The 20,541-nt window shown below is 35.3% G+C and overlaps 1 protein-coding gene across 3 annotated transcripts in view; it reads right to left on the minus strand.

The window, feature by feature from the left end:
• Positions 1–4,084: 4,084 nt before the first annotated feature.
• The window catches only part of LOC121410894 (tight junction protein ZO-2-like), a 79,332-nt gene continuing 62,875 nt past the window's right edge, over positions 4,085–20,541 (minus strand). For 2 of the 3 annotated variants that reach the window (XM_041603263.1, XM_041603262.1), the window contains exons 17-25: positions 19,683–19,780; positions 17,993–18,206; positions 16,883–16,980; positions 16,346–16,573; positions 15,307–16,126; positions 13,492–14,596; positions 12,972–13,180; positions 12,345–12,488; positions 4,085–10,021 (exon numbers count right to left, since the gene is read on the minus strand). In XM_041603263.1, the coding sequence (XP_041459197.1) occupies positions 9,921–10,021; positions 12,345–12,488; positions 12,972–13,180; positions 13,492–14,596; positions 15,307–16,126; positions 16,346–16,573; positions 16,883–16,980; positions 17,993–18,206; positions 19,683–19,780 (3,017 nt within the window). In that variant the 3' untranslated portion in view covers positions 4,085–9,920. The remainder of the gene's footprint in view (positions 10,022–12,344; positions 12,489–12,971; positions 13,181–13,491; positions 14,597–15,306; positions 16,127–16,345; positions 16,574–16,882; positions 16,981–17,992; positions 18,207–19,682; positions 19,781–20,541) is intronic. The other variant, XM_041603264.1, reaches the window with a different exon arrangement.

Raw genomic sequence — 20,541 nt, forward strand, 5'->3', positions numbered from 1 at the left:
GAAAGTGTTGATCGGGAATGTCGAAATAGTAGACAAACAACCTCCACTCAACTGTTATTATACCGGTAAAATTCACATTCCAAAGAATACGAGTGTTTTAGAAAGTCCCTATTTTCTGAAAAGTGGTAAAATCTGGTCAATGAATTACTTTAAAAAGATAAATATCAGTCCATTCTTGGTCCAGAAAGATCGACGCTACGTGACTTCAAACATATTTCTAACACGAAAATGAGTACATGGGACTGTACTGCATATTTTAGTGTTGTGAAATCACTCGGCGTTGATCGTCAGAACTAAGACGGAACTGATAATTTATCATTTCATTCTCAGTAATTGGCCAGATTAAACCACTTTTAAGAAAATATTGACAATGGAAAAACGTTTCAAGTTTGGAATACGAATTTTACCTGTATAATAGCGACCGAGAGCAGGTTGTTTGGACTTCCTGTTTCAACTTTCCTTACCAACCATTTCCGGAACATCGATCAGGGAACATGCGTTGATTTGGTTTGAATTTTTATCTTTTTTGTTTTTTTCACCCTCATTCCTTCATCTCTTATTTATTTATCTTTTATATTAATATGGAAATTTCAGAAGGTGGAATATACTTTACCATTACTTTGTCAGTCACAAGGAATTAATTTATGTCTTCAATTAAATGTACATCCGATTACAGCAATACGTAATTCAACTACACTTTTTAACTGAGTTAAGCTTAAAATGTCCCCACATTTTATAAGGAAAAAATATATTCATGTTTAGGCCTGGGACGATTGTCATTACCATTCGATTATTTCCTGGAAAAATAATTGAATGATTCGATTGTTCGTCGGGAATTACGTCTTTTAAGTCACAATAGTTGTCCTACTTTATGGTGACCCCCCCCCCCCCCCATGAAGAAATCTCCATCAAAGTCACATGTTTAGCATAAATGAGGCCCTTTTCCCCCTTCTCCATGATTTTTTTATATCAAAAGAAACTTCATGAAATGAGATTAAATCTTTCAGTTTATTGTCCCAATGAAAATCTTTCCTAAATTAATACTGGTACCCTGGTATTATGCATTCATCCCTCCAAGTGCCACACCCCTGCATATAAATGAATCAGCCCCGCCGAGTCCAAAGACGTAAACAACTCATTCATGAAGTATATTCTTTGAGACTGAGCCCAGGTGGAGCATTTCACTTGAAAATTTTCATCCCTTGCCCACACCATGTCCCCGCCTCCACTTGTGGCACTGCCCACGATGCTACACATGTATTAAAAAAAAATATATCATGTGAAATACCTTTCAAAATAATGATTTTTTTATCATTTGAACCTACATGTATAACTGGGTCTATTTTTGGAGACTAGCCGAGAAAGTACTGGTAAAGGCGGGCGCGTGTTGGAATGTAGTTTTCATTGGTTTAGGGGGATATAAAAAAGGTTGCATTGTTCTGAAACATGAAAGAAATTCTCCGGCTCCCACCCCTATCCTTCCCTCTCTCTTTCCCTCACACGCACACACACACACTGATGGGGGGGGGGGGTCATTTCATTTCTGAAGTCATGACCTTTCCTGATAAGGGAACCACATGCCTTCCGCTTCTTTGTTTCCCAAAGTTTCATTGGCTATCCGAAGGTCCAATCAGCTCAAGTGAGCTGGTTATGTGTTTACTTATTATTGTGCACGCACACAATGACTTATTTTGTGTATGAGGGCAAGGTCGGGTGGGATTAACATTTTCGGAGTGCTATCATGTTGGTATGTAACTGTGAATGTGATACAATCATTGATAATTTTTGAAACATTACCTCGGTAACATAATTTTTAAACCTGTAAAAAACAGCTGTCATCATTGTTTTCTTGTCATTTTATTTTTATTACTTGGGTATTAGAGGTATCCCAACGTCATAATCGGGATCTGCCGAACATTCGATTAGTGTAAATTTTGCTAATCGATTGGTGATTGGCGGCATGCCAATCGAACCATTCGATCAATCGATGTTTACTCCCAGGCCTATTCATGTTTATAAAAAAAATTGAAAATGATAAAAATTTAATCAAACACGAGACCGAAACTGTCATACTTTGTCATTTACGAGGAATGAATTTATGTCTGGTTCTTTTTCTTTATTAAATACAAAATGATTAGGTCCGATTACGATCACGATCGATTACGGCAATACGTAATTACACCACACTTTTATACCGAGTTTAGCTTCAAAATGCCCCCTCAATTTATCAAGAAAAAATATATTTATGTTAATAAAATATTCTTAAGTTGATAACAGTTCAATCAAAGACAAGATGGGAGCTATCATAGTGGATTTTAAAAATATATTGAGTGGAATTCTCTTTGTGCACAATCACTAACCAATATATATTTTATTGATTTTATACTTAAATCTATGTAGTCATCGCATTCACGCATTGCATACAAACATACTTTTTTTTTACCGAACTTCCGAACCAGGCCTTTGAGTTCGGTTCGGTTCGGTCCGGTTCGGAAGTGCCAAGTTCGGCGAACTTCCGTTCGGTTCGGCGGTTCGGCTGCAGCACTAATTTAATTACAGTTACAAACTTAATAATTGGTGATTGATTAATATCATAAAAAATCACCATTTCAAAGTGATTAAAATTTGCTTTATTTTTCGAACATTTTGAATTGATAAATGTCTAACAGTAGCTTAAAATGCATCTGAAGAACTAGCTGACGAAATGGTTCCAGTGATGTGTCCTTTAGGAACTCTAATTTTGATTTTTAATCAGGAAACATTCAAAACTGAACAAATTACTTGAATGTCACAATATAAATAAATGTAGTTGGACTATCAACAATTTGTATGACATGACCACTTATATTATAGACCTTATGAGTGTAAACACCATGGCGCCTTATTTGAATCACACTGTCATTGAAATATGAACTCTTCCTGGTATGAAGGTTTTTTTTACTTGAGCACAGGTGTTTTGTTTGCCTTTTTTGCATTTGAAGATGAATAACAGATTTTTGTTTTCATTTCACCATGATATCTAAATCAGTTTCAAGAGCACATTAGAGCTCATTTCCAGTTTTCAATAGGACTTTTATAGATTTCTTTTGTTGTTGGCATTTTCAGTTCCTGCTAGGCATTGGTGAGACAAAGGTATAACTATTGTGCTTTGGAAATGTCTCATGAACATAGAACCAATGAGAGGCAATGTTTATTACATAAAAACCTTTCATACCACCTGCAGATACTGTAAAGCCAACAAAAAATCTATAATGGCTCCTGCATGGAAAAAATATCACATAGCAATTAAACCGACTAGCAGCGTTCATAGGTCATCAACAATGATAATTGCTGCCATTAACTCAAAATGACTGGAAATCAAGATATGGTATACAGTATTATCTCACACATGTTTATTTATATGTTAGCAAGACGGTACTTCCATCGGTTTCATATGACTTTTTTTTGTGTGTGTTACCAAAACTGGAAATGAGCTTTAAAAAAAAATAAACTGCCATTCCAAATTTCAGCAAAGATTATAGACTGTATGATCTGTACACTTTAAAGCAGCCTAATTCCTAAAGCAGACTTTTGTTTGTAGATGTTTTTGAACTTCTGTTGTCCATTTGATAATGCTGTATGATTATACATGTCATAAATGTTATAACATCCATGAATCCTTGAAATTGATTGGCAGCCAAGCCATTACCATGGAAACAACTAAAATTGTAAAGTCATTACCACAAGGTGTTGATCATAGCACCATCATTTATTTATCCAGTAAAATCCTTAATGTGGATTAGTTTAGATGTACTATTACTGTAACTGTCATTGAGTGATGATGATGATGCCCTTTTAATTCTCTTTAACTCACCAAAATTCAACAAAAAGGAAAATTGATACTGTAATCTCATTTAGTTCAAAATAGCGAATACACATCTTGGGAGGAAATCTAACATTTTTTTTAACTGTCAGAAGTATTTTTATCATAATTTGAGTTTAAGTACTAAAGTTTAAAATAATGCAGATTTTTATTTTTTAACTTTTGGAGTGGGGAAGACTCTGAAGTGTATCTCCCTAATAATATATATATTTTTTTCAATCATTTGGCATTCTGAAACAAGATTGAATAGGCTGCTTTCAAGTTTATGTTCCAATGATTTCAATACAGTGCACTAAAACCATCTTTACTACATTTATGTTGCTGAGTAGATACAGTATGTCATTTTGATTTATTTATTTATTCATTGTTTCTTAATTTCTTCATTCATTACAAAAGACTTCTTATGCATCTGTATATATTGCGTTGTATGATGTTCTTTCAGTGTACTATATGTAAATATTCATGTATATAATTGTATATTGCAAAGCTTGTATTTTATCACTCTTATTCCTGTACAGTAGATTATACAGTCATAATTTACATCATTGCATTTATATCATTATTTCATAGCAATGAAATGATCATTGTACTCTGTAATGTTACTTTTTAAGGGTATATTTGAAAGGAATTTGTGACACAATCATCCAAAATTGCCAAAACTTGCTAATAGGATTTTTTTTTAATTTATGTTAAAAAGTAGGTGTATTTTTAATGATAAAATGATTTTTGTATTGTCAAATTCTCTCAAAAAGCCTGATATCTTTAAAGTGTACATGAACAGTGTATTACTTTTTAAATTTTAACTAGACATCACCTGAATTCTATTTGGTATTCACCTAAAAGTGATTGTCATTTTGTTGGTGCACAGACGGGTCTTTCACATGAATTTATTTCTCTTTTTTGCAATGTACTTCCTAATTTTTTTATGTCTATAACCCCTTTTCTTAAATTCTAATGAGCTCATTAGATATTGCAATATTAATTTTTTTTAAGAGTGAATTTTGCATTGAGATCATGCTTAGTGGATGCAGTTTTGTCATCAATGAAATTATGCTTTTATAGCTATACAGGTGGATCTGCCTATTCTGTTAAATCTCTTAGGGCAAAATATACCCTTTTACTTAGAGGAGAAATTCAATTAAGAATGAAAAAGGTAATATTGTTATAACAAATGTTATTTGCATAATCTGTGCCCTGTAGTATAATCACTATTATGAAATAGCCTATCGAGAATATTTTTGTATTTAGTTTGTTCAGACTAGCTAGGAACCAATCAAAATTGCTCTTTCAAAGTAGAGATTTATAGCTAACTATTGTGTTACAGGGCCCAGGTAGGTGTTTCATATAAGTCTTGTATTTTACAGGCATCTAATGACCCTTTGGATTATAAACACTGTTGGAACTTTGATAAGGTTATGTGTAACTAAAGAAAAGCTTTATGAACCGTTCCCCACTGGTCTGTAAAATTTCTTTGATGAAGGTCAGAATGCATCTGTCAAATAATGTCTCAAAATATCTTGAACTAAATTGAGTGAAGTTGCATTTTCATAAAGTCATTGAAAAATATAATATATCCTGACAGAATACATTAGAAGCCTTGTGTGACAATTTATCCCTCATTTCCATACAACCAGGATGTGCATGTGGAAGAATAAATGAAAAATTAAAATGTCATTTTATTTTGATGAAATTTCCATAGCTCTATTAAAGCAGACTAAAATTGATAGTAGTGAAGTCCATTCATTTGTATAAATTCAACCCCTCGAGTTGGTATTTTGTATGAAATACATCTGCTTAAAAATATTCAACCTCACAACATACTAGCGTCTGTTTCTTTTTTTTCAGTGTTGCATAACCAGGCATTTTCTGCGATAAATAAGTCAGTGCAATGTGAATTTTGTTAGAAATTGAAATTATGTTTCATATCAGATGTGCTGGATATCATTCATTTTAAAAACCATAAGGGGAATCAAAAGGCTTCAAATATTAAAAAAAGTTTTGTGGAAAGCAATGTATCTGCTCATTATAAGCAAATAGAGTACTGTCTGCGTACAGTACATTTCAAAATGAGCACTTTCAAATGTCTATGGATATACAAGTTTTTATATTTATGAAATCGATCTGATTTACCATCATTGATCAATAGTAGATGGTCATAATCTCTGTGCCATTAAATATTCCAATGTATGACCAATGTTCCTTCAGACATGTTCTCATGAGGGTGACAAATATATTTTCTATAATAAATCAATGCAAACACATCAAGAAAACTTTTGTTTAAAATTTTATTTCATCACAAGATGACGATATGAACCCTTAAATTACATAATCATAATAAGCCCAACACCCGTAGAGTGAAAAGGTATAGTAAAACTAATACAAAAGTGATCTGCAATAACTATATTTTTATATAAAAGCAGCAAAATAGAATAGATATTGATGCCTCTATTACAATACAATTTTTCAAGATACAACACATTTTTAATCATACAATTATCAAGCAGATTTAGTGAATACATGTTATCTTCATGAATACTATAATAGAACCTTAAATATTTGCTAGAAAAATATTTATTAAAAAAATGTATTTAATTACTTCATAAAATCAAACTGTGCATTGGATGTTACAAAAGCAGTGATGCATTTTCACAATGGAAGCAACAACTATAATACCTATTTTCCTATATTGGGTAGACCATGAATGATGAATTAGATGTTGATATAAAGTCTAGTGCATGGTAAAATGATGGGGAAAGTTGAAAGTGTATCGGAAACCAAAAAAAGGAAAATCCATCTGATGCTAAATTATCATATACAAAACATGTTCTATTTACACGTAATGAGAGTCATTTTCATGCTAGGAGGAATGATATATTCACTGGTTGGTTTTAAAGATTTTGATCACAACAAACATGAACACAGACAGGATCCAAACAATAGAGGCTATATTAGTGATATCAAACAGGCTGACGAGCATTGTGTTGTGAATAAAAAGAACGAAGTCACAATAATATCTAAGACAAACTGAAAAATAAAACTGCACGAGGTTAAGCCTATAACATGGAAGTAATTGCCTCATTTGAAGTTGATATCCTGGGATGAGGCCTCGTTATGACATGATGCAATAGTTTAAGCAGATATGCTTTAGCAAAAAAAAACATTTGTATTGTTAGAAAGGCATGTCAAATCATCCCACTCTTGATGAATAATTCCTAAAGATTGCAAAAAGTTGCATGACAACTTGTAACATCACACTCTCCTTCAGCTTTTTAGAATTCAATAGTTTCACAACTTCTTGCAGCTAGGAGACAAAATAATATTTCTAGGCTCTGTTGCTCTTGTTTGATCACCTCATTTTCTATTGACTTTGTATACAGAATGTTGCTGTGTATGTTGTTACGTTTTGTCATGCTGAATTTGAATAAACCTTGACCCATCTAAATTCCCTTTCAAGGCCATTCATTTCCCAGTTGGTTCAACTAGCAATCACACCCATGAGTTACAATAAAGATATGTTGACATCTTCAAAGCCATTCAAGCATACTTTGTAGCAGACCACATTCACTGTTGAAATATGAACTTACATAACCAAACAATGTGTATGCAAAGAAATTTACAGTAAGAAAAAAAAATTAACAAGCCTGACAATCAAAAAAACTTTCAAATTCTCCTAAAACAATTGAAAAGCTTGTATTTGAAAATTAACAGAAAGAAACTACTCTTAGAAATCAGATGCAATTAATAGAGGTAGGATTTTCTACATAGTAATCAATTTGATTAGTAACAAATAATTGAATATAAAATAAGGAATTTACAATCACAAAATCTGAAACAATAGAGAGAGAAAGGTATTATGTTAATGCAAATAAGCAATCATTCCAATACATAGTAATACTTTGATTAGACTAAAAAATAAACTAAATGTGTACAATTTCATATTCATGATTTGAAATCTACATCAATATTTACAACTGCAGTTGGACATTAAAGATTTCCTCATTTACATTGGAGTCTTAACAGAGTAAGGTCTCTAGGATGATTCCTAGTCTCATATCCAGCCAACTGCAGAATACTATTTACATCTTATAAATTTCAATCAATGACTGCTAGTAAAGGCACTACTTATTAGTGTAAAAAAAATGTACATTATGTGTGGACCTTACGTATGTGACATAATAATTTAACAATATCATCCAATTTGTCCTACAACAAATTCATCATAGGGAATATATAAATGCTTCATTCAAAAAGGACAATAAAATCTTGTGTATCATGTTTGGAAGAACTTAGCTAAGAGGTTGATCAATTATTTTTTTAAAGTACACTGATCCTGTTATTTTGACATGATTGGGAGAACACAATCATTAGTTAATGAGAATAATTGTACAAATAAGTGCATAAACTCATAAGTCACAATGGTAGAAATGGGGATAGTAGAAAATGAGAAATCAAGCGCAGTGTGGGCTATACATGTAGTGGTAACATTCTAGTAACATTCCCACATGTAGCATTGTCACATTCAGAGATCCCTACATCTGCTATTAAGCTAAAATGAAAAGAAAAACATTACAACAGAAGGGGAATACAACTTATTGTACATTAGTAGTATTGATGTTGCAATTTCAAAGAATACAATACATGGTTAAAGCCAACTGGAATGAATAAAATAAGATATAATCTAAAGTATGTACTGTTGGATTGTGGTACAAAATCAGGTATTGTACTGGAATACGCAAAGTACTGTATTTACAACATCAAGGGGGTACATAATATGAATACAACAAAGTAGTACATGGATAATGGACAGAAACTGAATTTTCTACATTTCTACAACTGGTAATGAATTAAGAAAACAATGCTGAAATTCTCTTTACTGTACTCATTTGATATTTCTCATTTAAGTTTAAGGCATCAAGAATTTAAAATAAGATACAAATTAATATGTTTAATTATATCTATCTAGATCATGAAAAAGGAATGGCAAAGTTCCAGTCGATATTCATTGGTCTTATTTAAGCTGCTATAAAAATCATGTTGTCTGAATTCTCATGTTACCTCTAACATATACAACACAATGAACACTAATCAATGATTCATAAAGTGTATCTGAATTTTTGGCTTTTCCCTAAAGGCACAAATGTGTCATTATGGCACAATGTAAAACAAATAGACACAAATAACCTTATGATCACTATCATGTCTTTAGCACGTAGATGCAACAGACATTGATAACAATTGCAATTCAATCTAAGATTAATTGTATTATTCATATTACAGGGCACAAGTGAAGAAAGCAAGTTTAATCCTGAATGTTACATACAGAACTACATGTACACCTGAAAACCTTGCTCTCATTGTATAGGATGATCCATAAATTGTTTATGAACACAATTATCATCATTTGACACTACAAGAGGGAGTATGGTCCAATTAAATATCGTTCTGCACGTTACATCTAGACAGTTTTGCAGTATGAAGGTTGGCATCTAAAGTCATCCATTGTAAACCCTCTCCATGCTCTATGACTTTGGGAATAGACACATGGTCTCAGAGGTTTATATGTTACATAATACAACATTTGACAATCTTGCTGTGGGTGATCTCACTAAAAGTAGAAATTGAATACATTTGTTAATTATCACTTCAGACAACCAGTCATGAGCCCTACAGCTCTCGGAATAAACATTGTGTAAGAGGTTTCATTCTGTATGCTACGTGATCATATCGCGGCAATTAGTTGATAATGAATACATTTGTGAATTGCCTCCAGGAAGATTCCAACCTGAGGAATGGGAATATGTTCTTGAGTTTCCAAGTTAAAGACCACTTCTGCATGGGAAGATCTCCCTCCTTGTAGGTTAACATTCACATCAATTCATTGTTTCATCATCAGTCTTCATTATCAAGGTCCAGTCCATAGGTTCTACTTCTCCAGGAATGGGGTGGGTGGTCTTATGAGCTACAAGAAGACCTCATTAGTAGATTGATATTGGAATACATTTCTCATGAGCCATTACCATAATGTTCTACGTTCTGGGAGTGGTGACAGAGATGATCTTTAGAAGTGATCTACCATGACAGACACAGTCTTGGTGATAGGTTTGGACTCATTGCTCTTCAGGCCAGGGATGTTCTGGTTCTTCCATTGTGCAGGCTCTCCTGTAGGTAGGTAGGTAAACAAATAGAAACATTCACTTAATGGTTTACATTCAATATTTGGCATACCCAGGTCACAACCCACAATAGGACAGTCCAAATAAATTTTGGAGCAATTCCATTAAATTATCAATCTTTTGATATGTCTGACCCCAACTTTCTCTACTTTTTTTTTCTAGAGTTAATGAACTGCTAAAAATATGATAATTTAAGAGCATTACAGCTTTTCATTTCAGTTACAATACTGCAAATACACATTGTTCAATAATTAATTAACCTTTTCTTTTAAAGACTTGATGTCCAATACGACATAATTTTAATGTTTTACATGTAGAGTCCAAATATCATGATATCTGTATTCTTCAAGCAGAACTTTGTTCTTATTAATTTTTCTTTCCAAAGAGTGTACTTGCAATCGATGTTAGCCAATCCTTCAAAAACTTGACTATTACATATGTTGTTATTGATAGAATATGAGGATGAATTCACATTTTTATGAATATTCATGCTATCCAACTGAGTAGGTGTAACTAGACACAGTAATCAAACTATGAATTCCTCAATCATTTCATGAGCACGTACACTCATAATAAATAGCACAAAGTATCAAATTGAGAAATCTCATATGAAGCTTTGCTAGTTTCTTATGACGACAAGGATTTCGATAGACACATGAAAAATTTACGACTAAGTGCTTGCGATCTGCATGTAGTGTATGAATTCTAACAAATACCTCCTGTTCGATACAATTCTAAAAGATCTCGCCACTATTGGCTGCATCTTACAGAAAAAAATAAAATACTTCTAAGCATCTTTATCATTCTAACCATCTCAGTTCAACATAAACAGATCCAAAAATAAGAGATATAGAAGGATATAACATGCATAGCAGGATTCCTACAGAAGACTTGGTCAATGGTGGGAGTCACCAAATGGAACCTTGTAAGATACAACTTCATGTTCACTAATGACATAATGTGATAGCCTATAATACATGATTAAAATAATACCACTGGCACAACAAAGGTATACATACACAGTAAATAAGAGGAAAATATTACATGCAGTCAACCCTATGAAGATGTACCAAAAGACATTGTGATTTAATTCTTTGAAATAATAATACACATGTACTATGTCATTAAAGTTGCCCGCACTGGCAAGTTTGGAGAAATGCTTCATCTGCTAAACTGACTAATACTAGTCTCAGAATGACAACTTGCAAGTGCCAAGTTCATGATCACATACAGAGTGCTTTACATTTCTGACAGATTAGAAATTAAATCAAATAGTGTGGGTTGAATATGTCATGTATCACTAAATGGTGAAGTTAAATTTCCTAAAGCTAAGACCCACAATATGTTGTAAAAAGTAAAGTTTAATAGTCATGAGTGGATTATTATTATTATTGTTACATATCATGTAGATCCAAGATTACCATCACAATGTACTATAATAGAGAGCCAATTTGTGATACGCACTGTTTCATGAAGGTTGCCTGCAACGACAAGTTGTCTTTATCTGACAATAATCATAAAACTATCAATACTGACAATAACAAGGACTGGTCTAATATTGTCAGAGAATGTCAATTTGTCGGTGTTGACAACCTTCTTAAAACAATGTCTTGGGTACCATTTCATAAAGCTGTTCAAAATTTATGCATGGGTGATGACATTGTCATCCACAAATTTTCCTAGTGTTTTCCCAAAGTAATTTCCAATAACTCATATAATTTCAACAAATGACAAACTTTCCATTCAGATACTCATTAGTTGACAAGATTTTTAATCCACAGTGATCAGAATTCAACTGTATAGTTGAATCCAGATGAATCAAGATGCTTTGAGAATCTGTTTTGGTGCCTACGAACATACACCAGTCATGCATAGTAGAGTGTAATTTACAGCTTTATGAAATACCCTCAGGTGACTATGTCAATGTGCTGGTCCTAAACCACCCATTTAGAATAATAGCACAATACAAACATGCCAATAGATGTACCAAATTCTAGAGCACATCAATATCAAACCTTGTCCATAAACTTTTGTTAGAAACCAAGGCCTTGGTCAACTTTTGATCAATCATTAATTTGTAAAGACAGTTGTGATTAGTCACTGGTTAGTCTTTTCTACAAAATGTACAACACGGAATAAAATCCTGATTGGCCACTCCTATTTTGCAATTGATTGCAAAATTGTTGTGTTACATGACCAAAAGCAATGGACAATGGTGAAATCAGCACTTTGGTACACCACAATAGATGTGTGAAGTTATGAAAGAAGGGAAGTTATTGATGGGGATAGGGTTGACATTGACGTCTAACCTTGTCCTGCATCACTAGACTTGAGGTTAAATTCCCAACCTTCTTGGGTGTTGGATGCAGAGTGAGGCAACTTCAACTCCACAGGTTTCATGAACTTGAGACCATGGGGGCCGCACATCACCAGAGGGCTCAGTAGCGTCTCTCCTAAAGAAAGAATAGTGACACACTCATTACTTTTCTTGAAATGATTACTCATCACACAAGAAAAATGCAAAAAAAATCAATAATTACATACAAACCCACACCAAATATCCTAGAACTATTAACTATTAAAGTAAATCTGTTGTTTTCATTACTTTTTTCATAACACTTTGAACCATAAATGCCTTTTTTCCCTGGTACTGTCTTGTAGAATGGTATGGGAGTATGCATAAATTATAAATAAGTTACATTTATATATAATCTGCAATGAAAGATGAGAATATATAACTACCTAGTACAAAGCACATAATACATGAAATAAGTAATCAAAAGGTTGCTTTTATCTATAACTTCTTCAAATACAGGATTTCCCACTCTTCAGATTAACCAATGACTGAACAAAGAATTTCGATACTACATGACTATATCCTGTCAACAATGGCAGGCAAAATCTCTTTGAAAGGAGTAGATGTTAGTGTAGCCTACCTTTGTTTTTGTCCAGTGGAGGCAGCATACTGTTATCTCTGCAGACCTTGAAGTAGAGTTCCTGGCTGTATCCATCAGGGATTGCACCCTTAGGGATGTGGATGCTCACTCCAGTAGAAGGGGAATCAAGGACACCACCATTGCCATCAAAGGTTCCTCTGACTGTATCCACAACCTCTTGGCCCTCATCAGATCTCAAGGCTACCTCACTGCATAAGAAAAAGCAGAAATGAGGGTCAGATTTCAAACTCAAGTAATTTTATCTTGAAAATGAGGTCCTTATTTTTAATTATAGAAATGGAACCTACAGGTAGAAATACATGCAGTCCAAATTGGGGAATCAATTACAAACCATACAACTGGCATATACATATATACGAAACTACCTGTAAAACAATGACTAGTAATCTACAACAAAGCTACATCTTTCTTTTTTCCTTCAAGTAAATGTCTTTCAAGCTACTCTTGATCAATTCTTATAATCAAATTTTGTGAAAAAGATATATGAATTTATACTTACTCTACTGGGATGGGTTTGAATAATGGTTTCTTCTTGTCATAGCTGTTCTGTGGTGGGTAGATTCCTGTCCGCTCCTGGTACTGCCTTCCTGGAGACTGTGATCTCTTCTTGGTTCTCTCCTTATGTGCCTTGTAAGATTCCTTGTCATAAGGGGATCCAGGAGCTCTGGGTGGGGCATTAATCTCTGAAGGAGTATTAAAGAAATTCTCCCTTGCCTTTTTACTGTCCAAGTAGGCATTTCCAGTCTGTCCCGTTGTTGGTGGTTTGGGTGCTCTAACTGGCCGGATTTGAGAAGCCGATTTGGTAGCGCTTGACCAACCACGTGGGCTATCGCTTCGCTTGATCATATTGGCCATTTTTGCAAGCTGGTTACGGTATGCATCGGCGGACACCTCATCCTCTGACTTATCACCGCCAAGGTCTACTGTCTTGACCTCAGCATTAACATATCCCGACCCAACTTTTATAGTCTGCACGTCTGGTTCTGCTTTCCTCTCCCATTTTGGACTGCTGGTGGCTGGTGTTGAGGTCTGGAAAGCAGGCTTAGCAGGTGGTGGGGGCTCTACCTTTGCAGGTAAGTCCCATCCTCTTGGACTAGCCCTAGGACTTGGCTTACTCTTCTGTACCTCACTGTGGTCCCAACCTAGAGGACTAGCACGTGGACTGGGTTTGCTCTTTTGTACCTGACTGTATACAGGCTCTACTGGTTTTGGAGGGGGTAGCTCTGGTTTGGGTGGGGGTAGCTCTGGTTTAGGTGGTGGTAACTCTTCTTCTTCTGGTGGGGGAGGTGGAGGTCGTGCAGGGGGCAATGACTGTGTTGGTTCCTGAAATTCTGGGATCTCCCAGCTGGGAGCAGAAATATCAACAGCAGGCTCGGATGGACGAGATATCGGCACCCTCTTTGGTCGTGATTTTTCTGCTGATGGTCGTGAAACTTCTGCTGAAAAAGACAATTCTTCAGGACGAACCTCAGGCTTGGATATTGAGGTATTTGGTGTCCTCCTGGGGCGAGATGGTTCAGAACGACTTTCTGGGGTTTGCATTGGAGTTACTCTCCTGGGACGAGATGCTGGCTCTGCTGGACGAGTCTCTGTTGGAGCTGGTTCTGAAAGAATATTTCAAAAGAAGTTACAAGTACCAAATGAGGTTTGCAGCAAAAAAGACGAGCATTGACAAACCTTGTGCAGTTATTTTTACAAAACTATTTTCAATTATAGATACATCAACCCTGAAGAAAAAAATTACTAAATGCAATTCAAGTTCTATACAATAATTTTGGATAATTGCTTTCATGTACGTTAGTTATTTAAAAAAATTGCAAAATTATTTCTACACTCCCATTTCCGATTTATTCTGTTTTCTTCTTTACTGCTACACAAATGCATATCAAAATATACATCACCATTGGAGTTTATTAGTACAAAAATTTCATGTGATTGATTGATTGAAGGATTTTATTGAAAATAACCATTCTCGCAGTCCAAAAACTGAATTGCAATGGTTACAATGTATGTACAAGATAAAATAAATAATACAATTAAACATTTGATTCGAGAAATAAATAGTAAATGAGATAGTTACATGCATGCACATTGAAAGTATTCCTTTTTACAATTATTAATGAGAAATGAAAGTGTATTCACTGGGAATAACTTGTACTATTTTGGACTTGTCAATAATTTATATATGGCATTGACTTATGAAATTGGTATCATTCATGTGAACGAAATATATAATGGAAATGTATATCACACATAATACAAGCAATGATCCCATATTGACAGTTTCATTAGAATAAAATTGTTATACACTAACCCATTCTTGCAGGGGGAGGTGGACCCTCATCATCATCGCTGTCGTCATCATCTTCTGGCCCAAATGTTGTCTCTAGGACTGGGGTTTTTGGTGCTGGAGGCAACAGGTCAAAGTCATCTGTAGGAGGATCAATAGCATCAAGGTCTGTCTCGATGGGTGCTGAATGTTGAACCATTGAGACTACAGGTTGGATAGGTTTGGCCTTGGATTCCCTGGGTTGCGGTTGTGGTCTGAATGCTGATGGAGGAGCTGACTCCACCTCTACATCCAGCGAGGCATGGATATGTTGCGGCTCTGGCTCCATGTGACCATTGACACTTACATCACCACCAATACCAAAGGACTTGAACTCATCAGCAAGGGTGCTAAGGTTGATTGTATCGCTAAGAGCACTCAGATCTTCCTGACCTTGTGACTTGCCCCTCGAGTTAAGGGCTTCCTCTGCAATCTCCCTGGCCTCATCTCGGCGACGCTGTTGGTCTTTCTTTGAAGGACGCTCCTCAGGCTCAAATGACATCTCCATCCTCTCACGTTCTAAAGTATTTCGCTTGTTCCTCTCCTCTTCCCTCATCCTTTCCCTCTCTTCTCTTTCCTGCTCTCTCCGCGCCTCTTCAGCTTCCTCCCTTTCTATCTCCCTCGCTTCCTCTCTCCTATCCCGAGATCGGGAGCGAGAGCGGGACATGCTCCGTCTGAGAGATGACCAGATACTCTCCTTCTTCTTGGAACGGGATCGAGATTTGCGTCTGCGGTCAAAACTTGATGGATATTCTTCCTCATCTGATGAATATCTCTTGGGAGGAGGATCTGTCTTGGGAAGGCTCTGAAAAATAGAACATAACAAATAGATGTATTCCACAGTGATTAGAAATCATCAAATCATATATGATTTCTATTAAATCCAAGATCTCACTTTATGTTTATTTTAAGTTTATGGTTAAAAAGAATAATGTTGAAGTGAGCAGAAAAACATCAAGAAATACAGGAAGGTAATTAATTCACCTGGGCAGAAAGTGGCAATCATCAATAAAATAATACTTACAGCTTTCACTTCTTTCTCATTGAAATTGAATGAGCTCTCCGAGGCAGCACCAGGGGTGGCTGAAGTGTTTGCAGTGACTGTTGGAGACAGTTGTTCAATGTCAGAGTCGATGGTACTATTGCCATGGGAGTCAGGCATGATGGATTCAGCATCGGTATCATAGTCAGCTGGCAGGATAATAGGGCCCACCAGAGGTAGATGACTCTCATCTGCCTCAGGCTCCTCATACTGTGGAAAAAGAGGGATTTGAAATTATCCAATACTGAGAAATAGATTCTACTGAATCTTCTCATTTAAGATGGTAACAGTAATGTGTCTTTATCAGTAACCATAATGAATTATGTCATATTAATCATAAGAACAACAACAACAATTATAATATGTTCCATTTATATAGCGCAGCTACTATAACTGCATATTATCAACTGTGCTTGATACTTGATATCACATTATTGAAGATTTAAATATTTTAGGAAAAAATCAGTGAAATTGAACATGGAAGAGAAAAGGTTATACCAGCAAATTTGTGACATATACCTTGGTCTCTGACATCCAGATTTCTTTCCTCTGTTGTATCCTAATAGCATCTTTGACATTCTGGAGCCATGCTTCATCAGTGGTCAGAGGAATCATTGCTGAAATAGGGATAGGTCATAGAAATATGTCATCAACAATACTTGCAAGATTCATCATTGGTGAAAGATGAGAATACCTGGATCCTGTAACTCAAAGGTTTGCGATGAATCATGCATTTGATTCTTACGATTTATTGTACAATGTAGTAAATGGAATCAATCACAGAAAAAATGTTCAACGATCATTGCTAAACTTTGTGTTACAGGCCACTGGTTCCAATCAGAGTGAGAATCACAGTGAAGCTAGGTCAGTAAAAATTCTAAGGTGATATTGTCGAGACATATAACAAATTATAAATCCTAAAAAAGTATGCAAACAGGGAAGTTATTCTTGAAAATCGACAGTATTGACAAGTTTTATTCATTGATATTCACCAAAGTGGGTGACCAGTCAGTGCTTCTCTATAAACCAAGAATAACAACTAGTCAAAGCTGACAACATTCCTAGTTCATCATTGAGTAACTATTCCCAAACTAGAATCAATCTAACAATTATCATTCTAACTATGAAAATAATTAAAGCACAGTCATATAAAATCATTATTCTAAATTAATTAATGCCCTATCTTCTTTTTTTTCGCTGAAAAACAAAGAAAAAGTACTGACTTGTGAACACGATATCATTCAATTCACATAAAGAGTGGAACACAATCATTACTTTTGGTACATATAAAAACTGTGTGGTGGTTACCCCCCCCCCCCCCTCATAAAAAGGGGGAAAGTTATCAGACTTTCTTTAAAACCAAACTTGATCTTGGAAAAGGTTCAATTCTCTTTTTCTGAACCTGATAATGTTCTTCTAATCACTCAAAACAAGAATGAACATAGTTTGACATTCTATTCCTGAAAACAATAACAGTCTCATCACTACAATATTTATCCCAGCTTTCAAATTATCATTTGATGACCTTGTATCTCTATGAATTAATTAATTTGTGCTTAAGAATATAAACAAGAACTGAATATGAAAGTCATGTACAGTATAGCAGATGAGACTGCACTGATTTCCTACCTGTAAAGAGATGTGCAAAGGCCTTCTTGAGGACCAGACTAGTCTTGTAGAGCTTCTTGGAACCCTTGTTCTGTTCAGGACTCATGTATTGTCCTCTGATCTCCTTGACCATGGAACGAGAATCAGCATTCAAGAAGATAACAATGGGGTAGTACTGCATCAGGTTCAGTTGCTCCACAGCGAATGGTGTCACATCAAGCAGACAATGTTTACCCTGTAAGGAAAGAGTGGATTAATGACAGTATCTGGGATTCAAGAGGAATAATAGTGATGAGAATATGACTAAGTCACATCATCCATGAAGACCACCAGTGCTCTGTTGAGAATAACACACATTAAACTTTAGGGTAACTTTGGCATAAATAATATGTATTGTACAACGCCTACTTAGCTTGTTGTACGTGATCAAATGGGAGGCTGAATGTCACACATTCGTACCGTCGCACACAAGATGTACCATCCAAAATGTACCGTCCAAAATGTACCATTGCACGGCTTTAGGAGGTGACGTCACAATGCGATTTCATTGAATAAGGTAACAATGCGCGTACAGCCCGCTGGCTAAATGCGCAATGATGTCCAAGATCATGTGCGCTTGTGGGCCCGGCTTTTGGGATTTTGCTTTTTGCTTTCAATATTTTTGCTCCCTTTTCATAGATTACTGGAGGGAAAAACTCTTGTGTTTTTTCATATTTTCGCTAGATTCCGAGGCGTTGTACAACACAAATAGCGAATATTCTTATTCGTGCAATGGTGCGAGATTTCGCATTCGGTGAAAGAAAAAAACGCTCTATTCAACTCGGCTAACGCCTCGTTGAATAGAGCATCTTTCTTTCACCTCATGCGAAATCTCGCACCATCGCACTCATGCCTATTCGCTATTTGTATAATAATAATGCACTTGAACTATTAAACAAACATATATATTCTTTTGCACTATATGAGAACTGCTGATATGCTTGTTATCACTTAGATGTGTTATTACCAGTATCTAAGCATCAGTATTGTCTGCCAAACTTGACATCTTGTAATTTCAAGATATCAAATTCCAACAGAAACTTCACTGATGGTACTTCCCAGCATTAATTAGAGCCATTCCACTTTTGAGTCAACAAATGCAAATGCTTTGCAATTTTAAGCCCTGATGTTACTTTCACCTGTGTACCATTGAAATTATGAAATTGGTAAATGAGTGCTCACATTACTGTATAATTCCATTCATTTTCTTTGACAAGAACAGTCAAGGATACAGGAATACTGGAATAAATGGATTATGCAGGGTTAAGGGTGTTTAAAAGTGGATTATAACATTTGAAAAATATTGGCCTGTATTCTGCAGTCAGGTTTAACTTAAACTCTGGTTTAAAGTTGTGGTTTAAGTATGGGAAGCCAAAAGTATCAAATTTTTTTATTAAGTTGTACATTTCTGATGTTTATTCTGCTCTTTCCTGATTTATTGATGGTGAAGACAATCATCTATTTATACTTCCTAGATAATAATGAATGATCTAAGAGCCAAATGAGCTGAAATATGATATCTCTACTGTTAGTGATTTATGTAACAATTGGCCATCCATACTTAAACCACAACTTTAAACCCGAGTTTAACTTAAACCCGACTTCAGAATACGGGCCACTATATTTCATCAACCAACTGGGGAATTAGCATTGCTAGATTTCTGCTACGTACCTTGTCAATGATGTCTTTGATTGAACCAATCTTAACCATGCCTTGTGGATTTATCTTCAGTTGTTCACCTGGATGCCTGTCAAAAGTGTGTTCTGTGACTGCAAGACAATCAAACAACAAGTGGAATGCCTCTGGCCGTCTCACCTGCATCACGCAGTTCAATATAGCAGCAGTGCTGACTTTTAAAACTACTCTAACTCGCACAAGATGTTTAGTGATACATGGTTACTCTTATGTCCACTTTTTATGAACTAGACCAATAAACTTACAGAGATATGATGGTTATTCAACAAAAAAACCCAACATGGCCAAAGTTCAATGACCTTACATGACCTTTGACCTTGATCATGTGACCTGAAACTCGCACAGGATGTTCAGTGATACTTGATTACTCTTATGTACAAGTTTCATGAATCAGATCCATAAACTTTCAAAGTTATGATGGTAATTCAACAGATAACCCAATTCGGCCAAAGTTCATTGACCTTTGACCTTGGTCATGTGACCTGAAACGCGCACAGGATGTTCAGTGATACTTGATTACTTTAATGTCCAAGTTTAATGAACTAGATCAATAAACTTTCAAAGTTATGATGGTAATTCAACAGATACCCACAATTCGGCCAAAGTTCATTGACCCTAAATGACCTTTGACCTTAATCATGAGACCTGAAACTTGCACAAAATGTTCAGTGATGCTTGGTTACTATTATTTACAAGTTTCATGAATCAGATCCATAAACTTTCAAAGTTATGATGGGAATTCAACAGATACCCCCAATTCGGCCAAAGTTCATTGACCCTAAATGACCTTTGACCTTGGTCATGTGACGTGAAACTCATGCAGGATGTTCAGTGA

This window comes from Lytechinus variegatus, chromosome 3 (genome assembly GCF_018143015.1).
Source record: "Lytechinus variegatus isolate NC3 chromosome 3, Lvar_3.0, whole genome shotgun sequence".
Classification (NCBI taxonomy): domain Eukaryota; kingdom Metazoa; phylum Echinodermata; class Echinoidea; order Temnopleuroida; family Toxopneustidae; genus Lytechinus; species Lytechinus variegatus.